This window comes from Dermacentor albipictus, chromosome 6, assembly GCF_038994185.2.
Source record: "Dermacentor albipictus isolate Rhodes 1998 colony chromosome 6, USDA_Dalb.pri_finalv2, whole genome shotgun sequence".
NCBI lineage: Eukaryota > Metazoa > Arthropoda > Arachnida > Ixodida > Ixodidae > Dermacentor > Dermacentor albipictus.
The window spans coordinates 77,238,228-77,256,299 of NC_091826.1; the positions used below are offsets into that span (position 1 = coordinate 77,238,228).

At 47.8% G+C, this 18,072-nt stretch overlaps 1 protein-coding gene across 1 annotated transcript in view; it reads left to right on the forward strand.

Annotated features, from left to right (window-relative positions):
* The window catches only part of LOC135897132 (voltage-dependent calcium channel subunit alpha-2/delta-3-like), a 197,675-nt gene that overhangs the window by 94,454 nt on the left and 85,149 nt on the right, over positions 1 to 18,072 (forward strand). The window contains exons 2-3 of the mRNA XM_070540876.1: positions 13,014 to 13,095; positions 16,720 to 16,830. Of these exons, the coding sequence (XP_070396977.1) occupies positions 13,014 to 13,095; positions 16,720 to 16,830 (193 nt within the window). The remainder of the gene's footprint in view (positions 1 to 13,013; positions 13,096 to 16,719; positions 16,831 to 18,072) is intronic.

Below are 18,072 nucleotides of genomic sequence, written 5' to 3' on the forward strand. Positions count from 1 at the left end.
GCGCGTTTTCTCCGCTACATTGCCAAGCTCTAGTTCTGAATGAGAAACGAGACGGCGAAATTAATAACGAGTTCATTAAGCCGTTGGAAACAGATACGTCCTTCTTCCGTTTCATCGCCTTTTTTTCTTTGTTTTTTTTGTTTTAGTCTGCGTGCTCGGAATGAACTCGCCGTGAAACAGGCGCAGCTTTTGTATCCGCCGTAGAAACACGAGTTCCCCCCCCCCTTCCTCACCCTTTCCCCGTATCCCTAATGAGCTACAGTTCCGTGTCCGGCGTAGCCAGTTATTAAAAAATAATTAAGAGACAACGATGACTTTTGTTTCTTCTTTCTTCGTTTTCTTACTTCCGGCGTCGTCTCCTTTCCTCGCCTGGGTCAGCTGCACGTGAATTCAATCCCGTGTTTTCGTGTAATTATTTATTTTTCCTTCGTGCTGTGTGAAGTCCTCATTGTCTTTCTTTTTTTTGCATTATTATTGATACTTTGACAGTAAAAGAGCAGTGCTATGCGCAGTACCTTTTCACTCACTGATGTATTTCTTGTGATTTGCAAAACGGCACTAAAAATTAATTTTAAGCCTGGCACGTAAAATCGTATATTCCTTATGTCAACGGTATCAGGCTTACCGTTAGGCTCTGACGTGGTGACCTGAAAAAAACGTGAAATATTTACGGGTGGTTTCGCTTCCGTACAACATTTGGCCACTGACGACGATTAATATACTTAAGCAAGCGGCAAACAATAACCAGGGGCAGCAGTCGATGCGCTTTGTAAGCAAGTCCTAGAATTCCGCGCATGATCATGATACTGATGCATTATTAGCTCAGGGAAGACTCAGTGAAGAAGTGAACACTCAGTGTATGAATGAAGAAAACAAAATAAGCAGTGTGACTGAGTAGTCAGACGCACATGAAGATATGCGTCTGACTGCTAAAAGATAAAGGAAACTTCAGATAGAGAGAAACAGTGCAATGTAAAGGAATAAAGGAAAATCAATTTATCAACGCGTAACATGCGTTTATGCCTAAGACGATATTTCTACAGAATTCGTTATCAGTCCTAATTTATTTAGGTATCGCTTAAGTTGTGTAAACAAGCCATAAAAATTGATATCAACTTTCCACGCAGATGACATTAGGGCCTCTGTAAAGAATAACTGTCTTTTCTTATCGAAACAAAGCTGATTGACGCTAGAAGAAAACGTTGCACGTCAAAAGTGGCGTATCAAAGGCAAGTAAAGCGGATTGAGAGCCAGTCCCATATTAAGTCCAAGAAATAAGAGAAATGGGTGATTTTGCGAAGAAGCAGAACTGTTTGTTTGTTAGGCGACAGTCGTTAAGAGCGTGATCGGCGTAACCAAGCATGCATGCAGAAGTTCGCAACTGCCAGTACTTAAGTACAGAATGTCATCATTCGAAACTGCTGGATTTAAAAAAGCCATATGCTCTATTCCCGGTTTAAACACACCAGCTGAACTTGCGCATCCGTGCTAGGCCTTACGACGAACGAGACCACCAGTTCTCAGCGGCCCTAGGCGATTGCTTCAAGAATATTCTAGGCTCAGGACATCGGCTTGAGAGTAGATGGCACATGTAGAAGGCTGCAGCCCTTTGAGTGTGCATAAGGCGTGGGGGGTTATAGTGAAGTTGTAAACTGAAAGTGCAGTATGATATTCCCAACCATATTTCCTCCGCACAAGCTGCTGTGTGTGTGTGAGCTTTGTTTTTATGTCACATCGTTTCTTAAATTCCACCCCATCTCTCTTGTAATAACATCACTTGCAATAGCCCTATCAGACTCTCGATTTGGGCGTGCCTTTGTGCCATCTCAGAGTTCTTTCGCTCGTTTCTCCACTAGCCGACCACCTAAGGATACTGTCATCCAACATGATGGTTCGGAGCTGTTCAGCTGATTGTTTAGCCGATTAGTCAGTATCCTATGTCTCTCTGAAGAGTGGTTTAGATTCGAGACAGGTGACAATAGTGCAGTTCACCCTTTACATGCGCTCTTCAACACCTGTCAGCGACTACGCCGTTCTTTTTTGGTCTGGCCTTTTTTTTTGGAGCGAGTAAAACGTGTTCTTCCAGAGGCGCTGTAACGTAAATATACTTGAAACAATTTCTATTCCACTTACGCAATCAGCCCTCCACGATTGGTCAAACATATTTCGGGCCACCCCCCCTTAGCCTGTCTGTCACGCGACGTGACCAAAACAGCGAAGACTCCCCGTCTGATATGACGTGTACCGAGTGATTATGCTCGCTTAGACGGAACAAAGGAAAAACATTTCTTTCCGATTGTAGGCTTTTCTCCCCATTGCCCTTCCGCTATTGGTCAGAATATTTTCGGGCTGCGCTCACTTCGGTTGTCTCTCACACGATGTCACAAAAAGACGAAAACTCACGACATCAAAGTGACGTGTACGCAATAAAGATGCACTAATATGCCCAACAAAGCAATTTTTTTCTTGTAATAGTCGGTAGCTACTTCGTTCCGAAGTAAATCGATTATGTCTGCTCGCCGATCGCCCTGGAACTCGCTACTCCGAGCAGCCAGGGAGAATGAATATATTTGCGCTTTTTTTGCGTAGCAGTATACCGTTGTCGAGCCCTTTGGGCACGTATATAACGTCGCGCTCCCAACTCTTCCTCGCTCAGAACCTGTTCTAGCCGCATTTTTAACTATCAGTTGCACGCCACCGCGATTTTCAATGAGCCATGGCAGGCTAAGCAAGGGGAAGTGGACCAATCACAGAAGCCGGCACAACCCTCCTCATCCGGTTATCTGCGGAGCCATGGAAGACTGAACAAGGGGAAGTGAGCCAATCGCAGACGCCGGCATAAACCTACTCTTCCGATTATCTGTTGAGCCATGGCAGGCTAAGCAAGGGGAAGTGGACCAATCGCAGACGCCGGCACCTTCCTCCTCATACCGTTATCTACCTTTACTGTGCTAGCTCGCCTCCACCGAACCCTCTACACTGCCGCTTGCTCGTCCCCTCATGTCAGCCAAGTAGATCAGAAAAGCCTGTCTATGTAGGCGGTGCTATTCGCTTTAAAGGTGAACGAGAGTGTCCTCCTATAAACTTGGAGCGCGTTTGATTGGACTTGCAAACAACGCTGCGGGTTACTGCCCGATGCTTGCGTCGGTGGCTGCGTAAATTGAACATCGGGAGATTGTAGTAGAAACAGGTTGGAATGTTTTTAACTTATAGGGAACCAGGCTCGGTCTAGCTCCTGCTGATAATCGACCATTGATACGCAAGGTTGCTTCGTTCGTTTTGGGTTCATTTGAAAGTTATAGAAAAGGAAGCCAGCAAAAGCATAGCATAAATTTGCAGTTGTTATGAGTTGATATGTAAATGTCATAAGGAAACTGCAGATTAAAGTGGACGGACACACAACTTTCCCCAGATTTGCAAACGGCGCCAGAAAACAATAAGGTCAAGCAAGCCTTGATATCGCCTTGGTGTTTTCTTATTGCTCCTTTGTGTTCTGTGAAGCCGTTTGCGAACAATGAAACAATCCCTGGCCCAAACAATGCGTTTTTTCCCGGTTTCTTTTCCCTTGGCGGGATCCCTCATCATGCACGTTCCGCGTGTGGTACACACCCATTAGAGCTACTTTAACGGCCGCACTACCGCCTGCTTTTTTAACTTTTTTGTGTGTTCACTAGATCCCTAGTCGTGGGCGTGTTAGCCAGCGCCACTTTCGGCTACTTCTGTTTATATATGGGACATCGTTTCACCGCGGGCGTCGCGTACTGTACATGACTTCAAGCTCCTCGTTCCACCTTGCCTCTCTCGGTTAACTTTACTTCGGCCGATCAGATGTTGAACGGGCCCCGCCTCAGCCGTTCAAAGAAACCCTCCAATAGTGGTTCTTCACATTTGGTGATGGCAAAACGCTGATCATGAAGCCATGCGAGCAGAACGCGCGATGGCTGATGCCTAAAATATGGCGTCTAAAGCGCGTTTCCGGCAACCGAATCTCTTCCGGCGTGTGCAGGCAGCAAAAAAAGCATAGCCTTCGAGCTGCGGGTCTAGTATACGGAGAGAGCCGTCGCCGGGACGCGGGTTTGGACACCGCCTATAGGCGTAGAACCAGCGCAGCCGGAGCTCTGAAGTTCCTGCCGTGCTCCTTTTAAGCGCCACGCTTTTCACCGGCTTCCCTCGGGAAACGTTCACGGCGTGTCCTCGGCGCCCAGCTTCCTGCTAGCGCGGCGCGCGCCGACGAATAGCGCAGCGCCTCCCCCCCCCGCCCCCCGACCCTTTTACCCGCACGCCCCCGCGACCAAACGCGTCGCCGTGTACCGAAGGCAGCGAAGCTCAATCGCCTTCGACTGGAATGGCCCGACGTTGGCCGCGGCCATACAACGGCCACCAGCGTTTCTCCTTGTCCCGAAGAGAAAGGATTGATTTCCCGCGCTCCTCTGCGCGAAAAGGCCGTGTCCGCTCTATTTCATTTCGCTCACTCCGCTGTCTGGCGACGGCGCCTTCCGATTCAAAGTCCGATTCAGAGAGAGAACTGGGATCAGCAGCGGGCGCTTAATGAAGCTTGCAGCGGTGCGCGCTCCCCAATGGTGGTTCGATTTCATCCGGCGACTTTCCTGCCTTTATTGCGTCCGTCATTTTTTTTTTGTTTCTTTCTTTGTCTCCCTGACGTTTGTTCCTTTTTTTCTGCCTTTCACTGCCTTCTCCGTGTTCCTGTGTTACGGTCCCGCCAGCCTGTTTTATGTTCTGGCTATGACGCTTAATTAAACTTTCGCCGGTTCGCTTCGTCGATCGTTCAATCGAAACGGCCGCGTTTCTGTTTTTTTTTTTTGCGTCCGCTGCACTCTCGCTTGCTACCCGAACTGTTCTTGTCGCTTTCTTGTTGGAATCCATTTCCGCTTTGTTTTAATCGCCGCGATAGTTACAGTTTCGCTCGGGTCGTACTCCCTAGCCCCGGCGCTAGAACGGGACGTATGAGCGAGCAATGTATGAAGCCGGACATTTCCCATTTCGCTCCCTCTCCCCCACCTCCCCATCCTTCCCTTGTCCATCTATTTTTCTTCGTTGTTCTTCAACGGCTAGGTCATTCGTTGTTCCTGTAATGACACGCCTTCATGTGTTCATCAAAGCGTTGCTGCGTGACCCGCATGACAGGGGGCGCTCGGTGCCTGTTCATGTTTTATATATTATTCGTACTACGATTCTCGGTCGCTGTTTTCAGTTCCTTTCCAGCTGGCGTATGTATACGAACGGACATTATCGGAGCATTAAAAAAAATCTTTGCGCTTTCCCGCTGGACTCGCTCTCGCCTGTTTGTGCACTTCGCATCGAGTTTGCGCAGAATCAGGAAGAGAGCCTTCATGGTAATTACGCATACGTCAGTATGATGCTCTGCGTGGCGATTCATGGCGTTCGGCTGTGTTGTACTAATGAAGTGTGTGAAAGAATGGCTCAGGGAAGCGTCTTTATTTTACTGCGGAGCTGGATATCTCTACCCTCCCATACATTTTTTTTTCAATGTCCGTGCCTCAAAACTCCCGCGCCCTCTATGAGGAGGCAAAGCAAACCAGTAAGACATGTGCTGACACCTGGCGTAGCAAGAGGAAAGCTAAGAAACCACGCAGTACATAGTTTCATTGATCAGCAAGCAATGGCAAGACGGCTGCCTGCCTAAGCACTGGAAGCATTCCGTTGTCATGCCTATACCGAGACTTGGCAAGCAACCGACGCTATACTACAATATGCGACCATCTCACTTACTCCAACCACTTGCAAGTTAATGGAAAAGAAATGGTTGCCACAGGCTTCTCCCGCCATATCGAGGAGCGTGGGTACACCCACCCCTTCGAGACATGATTCCGGTCGTAGTTGGGCACACAGGATAGCCTCTATGCTCTGCATACCACCATCATCCGCGAGAGAAAACATTGAAGATGACATTTTAGTAGCAGCTGACTTGAAGAAAGCTCTTGTCATGAAAGAAGCCCGTGAATACACGCAAAAGTGCCTCGAGCGGCCAGTCGCGCGGCAATTTTGCGTGTATTCGCGGGCTTCTTTCACGCCCGAAAAACCCACTTTTATGTCGCACGTAGTGAGAAACAGAAAGCTGTATCGAGAGCTTTTCATGTTGTTCAACAATTTTCTCCTTAACACTTTTCATCTAACTATAATGTTTCAGAAATTGAATAATTAATTTAGGGGAATTATGTAATTGTGCTGAATAAAAAGATAATCTCAGTATCTCCAAACGACGGCAAATAACATTACCTCGGTTCTGTCCAGATACGTGGCATTTGCACATTTTTAAATCTTGATGCATGATAGTCGGGACACCCTGTATAAATGAATATGTGAGGCAACGATGGTAAGAACCATCGACTGACTGGAATTTTTCAGGGTGTTTTTCGGTCCGCAGTATATGTGTAGTATGACTAATGTCGCTGTCTTTCAGCGCTCGGCATTATGAATGTAACTGTGACCTCGTTACTTTTAACTTATGGTTTAACTGTAGGAATCAACACCGTCTTGCCCGGGCAACAGCTGTAAAATGCCGCGAGGGACAATAGGACCACGATGAACTACACAGCATGAAAAATGGTATAAGGAACACCTCTATAAGTGGTCTCCAGGTACCGAGGCCGTGCGGCAGTTTACTACGTCCTAGGAATGCCGATTTTGTAAGAAACTAAGTTTCACCACTAAATCCTCTGATTCCCTGTGGCTGTGATTCCATTCCCTTGGTATACTCATTCGATAGCTTTAATATACCGTAGGTTTTCTGAGAAACGCATCGAATTTCCTGTCTATTTGCATTTCACTTTCCTCCACCTAATCCTAATTAGACTATCAGCAAAACCGGCTTGCTTGATAATATGTAGCGCCACCTTCCTGCCGGTTAATTTCAGGCCTGTCATTTTACGCCCCACAATAAAATAAGAAAAGGTACGTGTATAAAAGTAACGGACACGAAAACTACGCCAGTTGTACTAGCGGGCCAAAGAACAGCGAAGAGAGACCCGTACATCGTGTAACTTATATTTCTCACTTTTGCCTGGGCTGCACTCAACCATCAGCGAGTGTCTAACTTCGTGTCATATCGTGGATTCAAACCTGATGTTGCAGCGTCATTTCTTTCAGCTAGACTGCGCTTTTCGACAAGTGTGTACGGCGTATACTCGGAGACATGCATTGTGGTTCCGGGGATGCCATTCTGGACATTGTCAGACTCCGCCAAGTTCACGTACTCGCCATCTTGCGAGCTCTGATTGGCTCAGAGGGCTTCTGCGGCCTCTCCGATTGGCTCGAAATTCCGCCATTGCAGAATTCTACATAATGGCCGAATTGGACAATCTCCTGATTAACGACGCGCGATAGTTTCATGGCGCTGCTGACTATGACGTTGCGTCGTGCGAGTGACGCTTTGCCAAACATCTTGGTGACATCAAAAATACGAGAAAAGAGTATAATATAAACTATACGAAAGAAGTATAAACGACGCATGCGAGCAAAGACAGGCGCTGAGTGACACACTCGCTGCCCACAAAAACACAGCTCGCGCTATGCGCCGGCAGCGCCTCGTCGTGGCGAGCGGAAGCAATGCGGGCTCTAGTTTCTCCCGCAGTCTTTTTACGAGTCCCCGGCAAGTTCCCGTGACCCGTTCTGGTAATGAGTCCGCGATGCGGATATGAAAGTCCCCGCGGAGCGGACGGCTCCGCGTCTTTGCGCCAGAATCCACTCGGCTTTTGCCTTACGCATGGCGTCCTATATGAGCTCTCCGTCATATTGACCATTATGGATGATCCCGTATAACCATATACAATCGCACTAATTTACAGTTGTGTGTGTAGTCTTGATTGTGAGTGAGTGAGTGAGTGAGTGAGTGAGTGAGTGAGTGAGTGAGTGAGTGAGTGAGTGAGTGAGTGAGTGAGTGAGTGAGTGAGTGAGTGAGTGAGTGAGTGAGTGAGTGAGTGAGTGAGTGAGTGAGTGAGTGAGTGAGTGAGTGAGTGAGTGAGTGAGTGAGTTTCAAAGCTACCTCGTTCCGCTTGTAGACACTGTCATGAGTAATGCTACATTAGCTTCATTAACTCGTCCTTCAAGCAGGCCTGGACTGTCGTGCGTCATCATCCGCCCACGCCGGTTAGGCGATCTCGCGAGCTTGAGAGCTGGGGCGTGAGCTGCGAAGGTGGATACTCCTGACCAGTCGTGCGAGAAATGCAGAAAAAAGGTCTAATACTTGCCGTAGAGCCCCGAGGTGTAACTGATCTATTTTTGGCCTTTTGAACCAACCAACGAGGTCGTAGTCGCTCTGTGAGCCAATCACAGCTGACGAGATGGAGAATTTGACAATGTGGCAGAATTTGACAGTGCCCTGATTAGCGCGTCTGTTATGTACTCTCGCGCATCGGCTCCATACAGAGAGAGATAGACAGATAAATGACATAAGGAAGGAAAGGCAGGAGTGTCACCGGACGCACTTCTGGTTCGCTATCTTGCGCTGCGGGAAGGGGGTTAAGGGACGACGGCCAGTGCCGCACTCTTGGTGTCAAAAGCACTAACGACATGCTTTCGCCGTAAGGAGGTATAAAGTTTATGATATGAAGTCGGGGAGTCGAGTGAGCGGTCATATGCGCCTCGCGTTAGCGATATCTTATGGTATTACCGCGACGCGCTGGGAAATGCGATGCTCTAATGTCCTGTTCTTATGAACGCGGCCTTAACGGCTCTTGCCGCGAGTAGGGAGATGACAATCCCAAGTAGCAGTTGATCGATTTATTCATTCGTTCGTTGGTTGGTTCGTTCGTTGATTGATTGATTGGTTGGTTGACGCACTAGTTATTTGTGTTTAATGTACTAAAGCAATAAAAGAGCAATGTGAGACGCCGTATCGGAGCGCTACCAATTAAATCTGACCTCCTTCAGGCACTTAGCATGCACCCAAGCTATGGCATGTAAACGTAACGCGTTCCTCAGACGTTTGATTGAAAGCAACTGCCTTATTCGCTAAAAACAATAATTATCGCGTAATCGATGATATATTAACCCGGGTTGCTACCTTCTTCACGGTGATGTCGATGCCCATGTTGCCAGACCCTTTCCAAGAAGTAACGAACAGTTATGTACGAGCGCCTTTATCATCATTATTTTTTTGCGTTCAATCCTTGACGGAGTGTGATCGCCACGAACGGGAATCAAGCACGTGGGCCTGTGCTCCGCTGCGCAGGACGCCATAGCCGCTAAGCAGCATCCCTGACGGGTTTAACAATCTTTCGCAACCTAAACCACGTCAACGAACACGTTCTGTCATTGCGAGCATCGTTAGTTACCACATTGTTTCGTTTTTCCTTTTGCTGCGTGCGTGATCAGTGAGGGAAGTTCCCCGCTGTTTGATCGACAACTCTGCGTGTGATGACTGTTGCCGCGGGATCATGGTTGAACTCGTCTTTTTTTTTTCTTTTTGCTGTCCTCGATGCATTGATGTACAGGGACGATAGCTCATTACTTCAAGTGCTCGCGTTAATGCCAGATCGCTTGTCGAGCGCAGCTCTTAGGGGCCCGTTCCTGCGTTGAGCGTCGGCGTGCCTCGGCATCCCTTCTAACCAAGCTGTCGAGCACAGCTAAAGATGAAAGAGCGAACGCGGAACCGAGCGGTGGATGAAAGGAGGCGATAGCGAAGAGAGCGCGAGGAGAAAAGCGGAGGAGGAGGAGGCTACAGCGAAAGCCCGAGGCAAAAAGAGGAGGAGAGTGTGGCGAAAGAGTGAGGAGGAAAGCACAGTGCCGCTGGAGACGACGAGATGGTGCCATAGTATTTGCAAGCTGATTGTATGCGCGACGCGGATCATGTAGCACTTTTTGGAAAAAATTTAATTATGGGTTATAACGTGCCAAAACCACTTTCTGATTATGAGGCACGCCGTAGTGGAGGACTCCGGAAATCTCGACCACCTGGGGTTCTTTAGCAAGCACCTAAATCTAAGTACACGGGTGTTTTTGCATTTCGCCCCCATCGAAATGCGGCCGCCGCGGCTGGCTTCCAGAATCCCGCAGCCTCGTGCTCCGCAGCCCACGACCTCGTGCTCAGCAGCCCAGCGCCATAGTTGCTGAGCAACCACGGCGAGTCCTTTCTGGAAGCCGCGCAAGCATCGGCGATTACTCTGGAAAATTCGACGAGTCACGTGTAAAAGCCGACACGCTTTACCCGCAGATCAGATTTTCGACGATCGCCGGCTCAGCTCGCCGCTATGGTTGTGCGTGAGTGTCAGTTGTTTTGCTAGGCTCTAGTTCGCTCGATAAAGAGTTGAATTTGTAACTGACAGTTCCGACACTGTGTCGTTCTTCACTGCGACTAGCACGTGACAGCATAATCATAATACAAAATTGCGTCAGCCATTTCTTTCTGAACAATGAGTGACGTATGTATGTATGTATGTATGTATGTATGTACTCGCGCACTTGTTCCTCGCAGCCTGTAAGATAATCCGCGGACCGCCACTCGCGTCACCAGCATCGTCGCGCGTCCCCTCCGGCAGACGCGATGGTTGCTCACCGCGCAAAGTCGCGACAGCCACGGGCTGTCGCCGGAAATGACGGCGCCTCGTAGGCCCGCGGCTATGCCCACTTCCAGCTTCCGGTTCCGCGAGGGGTGAACCAGGCCGCGCCGCAGGCGCGTACGCTACGCTGTGGCGTGGGGAATCGTGGCGACGCCACAGCGCGACGGTGCGAGCCGGTCGCGGAAATAACTCCTGGACGCCTTGAGCGACATCAAGCCGGCCCGGACGGAGCAGCCGCACGCACGCACGCATGCGCACAAACTCGCACGCCCACGCGTAAACGTGTCATTGTTGCACGTACGCTACGCATAGCGGAATCGATGCTGTCCCGTTTTCTCTACTAAAAGAGGTGAGAATGATGGTGTCCGTGCTGGCGGAGAGGGAAGGTTCACTTGTTATCATCTCATTACGGCGCACCGGTAATGTAGTTTAGGAAAGTTTCTATTCGCGGTTACGTGTTGAAAGTTAGCTTGACTTTGCATCGTGATGAAAGGGAATAGCCACCGCGAGTTTTGCCGCACAAGCAAGCCTGGAGGCACTCGTTTGCTCGATATATATATATATATATATATATATATATATATATATATATATATATATATATATATATATATATATATATATATATATTGCTACGGCGTGAGCCGGGCGAGGAGAAGAAGAAGACGTTAGCGTGGGCAGCCTCGGGACGCCATCTTTACTTCACCGTCAATCTCGGTCCTTAAAAGCCTATTTAACTTTAACCGTAACAGTTTTGTGGTGGAGGTGCTGGGTACTTCGACCAAGACGACGGAGCTGCTGCAGCAAGTGCCACGCCGGAGCCGACGCCTCGCTCGACTGCCCACGCTAACGTCTTCTTCTTCTCCTCGCCCGGCTCATGCCGTAGCAATCAAGCGTTGAAGACAATGACAACTACAGTTTTCAATGTGACCTTGCGGCAACTATAAGGCAAATTGTCCGCGAAGAACTTGAAAGACACACCAAAGGGGCGGTGGCGAACTGCTTGGCTGGGCTCACAACCAACCTCAGGAACATGCATCTGCTGTGTCCGCATTGTCTGCCATGCCAGGCGTTGCAGAGTGTCGAGTCGATCAACTGCGACAGCACCGACGTACCTTTCCCGACGACGCGATGCACGATCAACGAACTCGTCGAGCTACCACCACGAATCGGAATTCGGAAGATCGCGTTTATTATTCTCAGCGTCCCAGGGTTGACCCCGACGTTTACAACGTCGGTCGCGCATCGCCTGTGTGTTACAGCTGTGGCGCCTCAGGACACATTGCTCGTTTTTGTCGAGGGGAAGGGAGAACCGGATTGGTTCAATTGATGTGATTGTATATAAATGGAGGTCCAAATCACAATGAAGGAATCCGGACATTGAAAAGGCAACGCGAACAGATGGCATCTCAGGAAAGTAAGCCCTCAAGAACGCATACCCGTGCTCGGAGGAAGAGGAAGAAAACGTTTACATGAAGGGACAAATGGGGTTCGTTGTGTGGGGCCAACGTGGTTCGTGGGTACCATTGAAGGGGAGGTGGCTGGCGTCAGTCAAGGGCCCCAGAGACTGCTGCCGCGCCGCGCGCCCCGTCAATCAAACTGCTCGGAATTCCTTTCGAGCGTGGGTTTGCATTTCCGTGCATGAAATCAATTTGTCGCTCGTATTTGACGTCAGCATTCCGAATTGCTTTTTGATCATTTCTGGCCTCTAGTTGTAGTCCGTACTGTGTTCGTGCTCGTAATTCTTTCTTTTCTCTTCAGCGATTTATTGTTTTAGGGTCATTGGACCTTTATATCCTGGTTTTTCCTCAACATATCTTGTTTTTTTTTTCGTCAGCTTGTGTTACATGCGCCAGACTCCACCTTGCGAGGCTTATTTTAGCCAGCATATTCACTAAATCTCATAATAATCCGTTCAGTCTTTTACAATAAACTTCCACATGCTTTCAATATAAAGTAACGTAAGCGCAGTAAACAGCGTGAAACAATGCACCACCTGAAACAAGCACTAGCAAGCGATGGACCCGAGCGCAAATAACATTTATCGTGAAATGTTACCAGCTAGTCCAAGCCCTTTTAAGCACAAAACTTGTCGCATAGTTAAGTGCCAAATGTTGTCTTCCGTTGTAGCCGCAATGCTTCAGAGGACTGACTCTTCTTATCAACACGTCAAAGTGCTCAACTGGTTTGCAGCCATGAATTTATTATTCAAATAATTTACTTGTAGAACAGTAACAGGTCTTGCCTTGCCCAAGTTCTTGCTTTTCTTTTCTTTTTTGGAAGTTATGACCCAGTTTTCTCGATAGTTCGTCGAAAAACAAACTTTCATTTTGCGGTTGACCCGTTGTACTCACGTTTTTATTTTACTTATACGAGGCAGTGTTTTCCAGTGTCATCCTACTTCCTTCCATTTGCATAAGGTGCTAAAGCTGCCTTCTCATGTGTCTGCTCTTTCTTTTTTTTTTCCCCTTGCAGTGTCCGGAACTGGGCGTGGCGTTTTGGTACCGAGATCTCCAACCAGAGTCTATTTGCGTCGAATTTCACCGAGATTAAAGAGGTGAGCCTGCGTTCCTTTGTCCCCAGTTCGCTGGTGTGCTTCGCTTTGACATTTTAGTCGCACCTTAACTGATTAACTGGAGACAAACTTCACCTAATTTTGCCTGGTGCAGTCATTCCTGTAGGAGTCAAAATGCAGTGCCATGCGTAAAAGTACAAACGGGCGAAACGATACTGAAAAACGGGAGTGCACGCAAATTTAAGTATAAAATTTGCGTAGGCTTACGGTTGCGGAATATTGTCTTGGTCTGCGATTTAGAACAAATTAAAATAATACACACGCTGCGAGATCCTGAGATTTGACTTATCAGCCACATATTTGGAGGCTGTTAACTGAGGCATGTAAAGTGTCATTCGTATACCCGATGTAACAACAATGTTTGAATTATTTACGGCCGTTTCTCACTCAGTTGTGATTGTAATTTAGAGTTTTAAGGCTCCAAAAGCTATACACGCAGAATACATAATTTGTGACACGTGTTTCTCGCCTATTAAGAAAAACTGCTTTCGCAACATTATTCTTATATTCTCTTTTTTCGTTTCTCGTTCAGTGACATGGAATGTACATATCTTAACTCGAAAACTAGAAGCACGTTGAACTTTATTTACCGAAGCATAACTGCGAGTCGGCCTAGTTGGAACAGATTCATCATAAAACTTTTTGTGCGCAAACAAACAGGGACGAAGAATAGGGGCAACACAAGGACGAGCGCTTTCTAACAACTGGTTTTATTTTTGAAGAACCACCTGCTTAAATGCCCACAGATCTGCGCGATCTAGTCAACAGAGCACGCCTATAGCGCATATGATACCCGCAGATTTACCGTCACAGTTCCCCTCAGAGACAACCGAGAGACAAACTTCTAATTAGTTCGGTCGGGTGAAGCGTTCAAGGTCCGCCTTCTATTTATTTGGGGGCCAAAAGCTTCCTTACTAGCCGCGAAAACGCAGGTTTTTCTTTTCGAACTTATTGTCCGAAACGCAGCGCCGACGTTCTTGTGCACAGTCAGCGATTTCAAAGCGTTTTGAGCGCGCCTCGGCGGAGTGGCCATCACCTCTAGACAGCCTGCAAATTTTCTGGTGTGAGAGCGTCACATGGCCCGTTGAGCGAAAAGGCCGGCTTCTGTGGCAGCGAAAGGGCACCTAACTTCGCATTGGCTGCGACGCCACGTCATGTGCGTGCCTCGACATATAACGGAGCGGGCGAAATGGAACACCTCCTGCTGCGCTGGCCCTCCAGGTGTCACGTGAGGGGAGAGGGCATCGCCTCGACGCCACGTCACGCTCGCTCTCGAAAGCCGGTGTTATCCGCCTTCTCCGCGCAAGCTCTCTTCGGCATTTTAACTCCGCCTCGGTGATCCCAATAAAGCAATTAATGTATAAAAAACGGCATAAATTTGAAAAGAAAAACGTTGGGGGTAGCGAGTTCCCCACCTATGGCACCACGCTCAGAAGCCGGCTGTCTTACCCACGGGGCCAAACCAGCGCCTCCTAGATAGAAGGCCTGTGCACACTGCTTGATGACATGGTGCTACTTGGACCGAAATTTTCATTGCCAAGTCAGGCGTGACGAAAGCGGTGACGTCAAAGTCGCCGCTGCTTCCTCGGGAACGTCAGCATTAGAGTCGGGGAAGGTAGCCTGACGTCACGGAATGAAATGCAGCGGCCTTGTGCTATCTGGGAGGCATTGGCCAAACGTCTCAACGCGTTAGCTTGACCGCGAGGAGATCATCGTTTGATGGGCCGCTCGGCGTCGTTCAATTAGAAGTTAATTCTTTCGCATCCACAACTCATGAGAAGTCCTTAGGCGTCGTCGAATTTTTTATTGTCTGGATTTAGACGAAGCATTTCATCATATAGTCAGCGTCGTCATGCATGATTTTCTTTTCTTTTTCAAAAAAGATTTCGCAGTGCTGCGTACATAGTAGGACACTTATGTCCTTCAACAAGCACAGCACTCTATATGTGCTTCTAATGATTTGAAGTTTTGTTGTCTTGTTACTGTCGTTGTCGCGATGCACCAGTAACTGAAAGCAGTTCTTCATGTTGAAATTCGTCGTGTTGACCGGACGTCAGGTTGCGAAGGGCAGTACATCCACGTGTCAAATAATTTCAACAAGCGCTTCTTTTTTCTTTACATTTTTTTAACATGCATACTCCACGAACACTTTAAGTTATACCTTGTCGAGGAGTAAGAAAGTATTCGTATTTTGTTTCTTCGAAGGTCGCTCTTCTCACGTGTTCGTATTCCATTCGATTAGCATTTTCATTTTGCGTTTCATTTTGCATTTTCATTAGCATTTCATTTTTTCATTGCCGTTGTTGCGTACTGGGTAAGACGTATCGCTGGCAAGCACGAGGTCGCGGGTTCAAATACCGGCCACGGCGGCCACATTTCGATGGGGACGAAATGGAAAAAAATAAAGGCTCGCGCACTTAGATTTAAGTGCTCGTTAAAGAAAGCCTGGTGGCCCAAATTTTTTCACAAATCAAATGAAATTATGTTCTGTGGTTTTACGTGCCAGAACCATGATCCGATTGTGAGGCACACCGTAGACGGGGACTCCGAATTAATTTTAACCACATTGTGTTCTTTAGGACGCACCTAAATCTAAGAACAGGAGCCTCATTCCACTAAGCCACCGTGGCGGGTCATCCGATTAAGAAGTTTCAAAATTTCGACACCCCTAATTTTTTTACCGAACGTAACGCTCATTCAAACTTGCGGCTACTTATTGTCGCCTTGGAGAGTGGGATCAGGGCATCTTGAGCGTCATCACAAGAATTTAAAAAAAGAAGGGGAAAAAAAAGACCCCGCGAAATAACTATTACGGTTTGATGAAAATTACCGCCGAACGAAATGAACGACTCGGTACACTCTCTATAGAAACAAACGACGGTGGAAAAGGAAAGTGTGAAGGAGAAAAACGTTTCCTCCCTTACGATGAACCGCGTAATGCACGTGAGAAGCGTGTAGCGAGCATAACCAGAAAAAGAAACCACACTACAAAGCGAGTGCCCGAGCATTTTTGTTGAATAACCTCGCAAGTCGCTTCATCGCTACAGCTGCTTCGATTTATAGCCTCGCACCGCCAGCGGGCTTGCTTGAGGTTTGAGTGGCGCCGCTATATATATATATATATATGAAGCCGCGGGGATTAAATTATTTTCGGAATCTGATGGAAACCACGGCGAGAAAACGGGGTTGCTCTTAACCGCGCCTTGCGATGGAGCAAAATGTACGGCGGCTTGCGGCAGGTGTAAGTGCCGGGCGATAAATTTCGTTTTCTTCTGCTGTTTTTTTTTCTCTCTCTCTTTCTCACTCTAAACGCGGCAGGTAATATATGTACGGTTGAGAGTCGTATTTCTGTCTCGCATCCAGAGTGATTGTTTTGTCGTGATTGCTTCCTTTCTCTTTCTCTCGTTTGTGCATTGCGTCTGTCTGTGTGCGCGCTTTTGCATGCGTGCCTATGCGTGCGTCTGTGTGTGCGTCTGCATTACGCTTTCAGTCGTTACTATAGCCACGTTCTCACCTTGTGCGCCGCGCGACCACGCATAAATTCGTCGTTGCTGTTTGTGTTCTTTCCGATGAGAGCTGATCCGCCTGTTGCTGTCGTTGTCGCAGAACTTCGAAGAGTTCAAGGCGAAGCCTCACCACAAGGACATCGCGCAGCTGACAGAGAAGATTCTTAGGGACTTGGGCAACCTAGTGAGCTCCAAAACGGAATCTCTTAAGGTGAGTGTCCCTATCGGGCTTTTGTACGTGCCTACCAAACATTCCCGAACACGCCTTTCGGAGTGTTGCTTGCACATTTGCGAAACGAAGATTTTGTTCGTGAAAATGTGTTAAAGCTCTTGAAAGGCTAATAATTTCGATAATGCATAAAAGAATAAATTGCGATGTCACTTGAGAGCCACTCCTGATAGCAGCGCAAAATGCCGTATATTCGAAGAGCGCTTGCTTCGAGCAAGATTATTCGGATAAGCTTTTGAGTCAGACAAAATCGGCGGCAGCAAAGTCGCTCGAAAATCCACCGTGATTTAAAAAAGAGACTGTTTGTTACTTTTCCAAGTTTGTTAACTCGCCGCTGTGGCTTAGCGGCTAATGGCTTTGCGCTGCTAAGCACGAGGTCGCGGGGTCGAATCCCGGCCGTGGCGGCCGCATTTCGGTGGGGGGCGAAATGCAAAAAAACGCCCGTGTGCCGTCCATTGGGGTGCACATTAAGGATCGCCAGATGGTCACTATTTCCGGAGTCCCCCACTATGGCGTGTCTTATGATCGTATCCTGGTTTTGACATGTAAAAGCCCAGAATTAACTTTTTTTTTCAAGTTTTGTGCTGCTGCTGTGAGCTCAGTCTAAAGTTACATCTTCTTTAACAAAGTGTGTGCGTATCCAACAATGTGGGTGCTGAGGGAAAATGCGTGTTTTGCCTCCCACCGACAGAAAAGTTTATTGAGAAGGTGGTGGTACGCTGGCCTGCAATTATTAGTCGTGACGCTCGTGAAAACAGCATCGATGACACAAAAGAAGCTCGGAATGACAGTGAGGAGGATGATGATGAGCCCCAAAAATGGCGCATACCCACTATGAAAGATGTGCCAGCTTCTATAGAAACAACGTCCAAAACGCTTACGAACTCACTTCCAACTGCAACGTCTCAACAACCTCATTGTTTTTACGTGGTTCAATGCATGATTCGCAGTTGAAGAAGGCTCGACATATCACCACTGAAAAAGTTGATTAAAAAAAATGGTTCGCTCCAATCTCGTAGGTGGCACAGTGTCACTTTGGTCTTTGAAGCAGCTGTAGAAAGTATTATTGGCCTCAGAGTTGAATAGGCCCAAGCCGGGAACCTTCAGGATAACTCATCGAGCATGAATAGCAAGAAACACCTAACATAGAGACTGTCTCATCACGACTGCCAGTTTAAGCATCGATTCACAAAAACAGTGACTTTTTAAAAGTTGTGCTTAAAA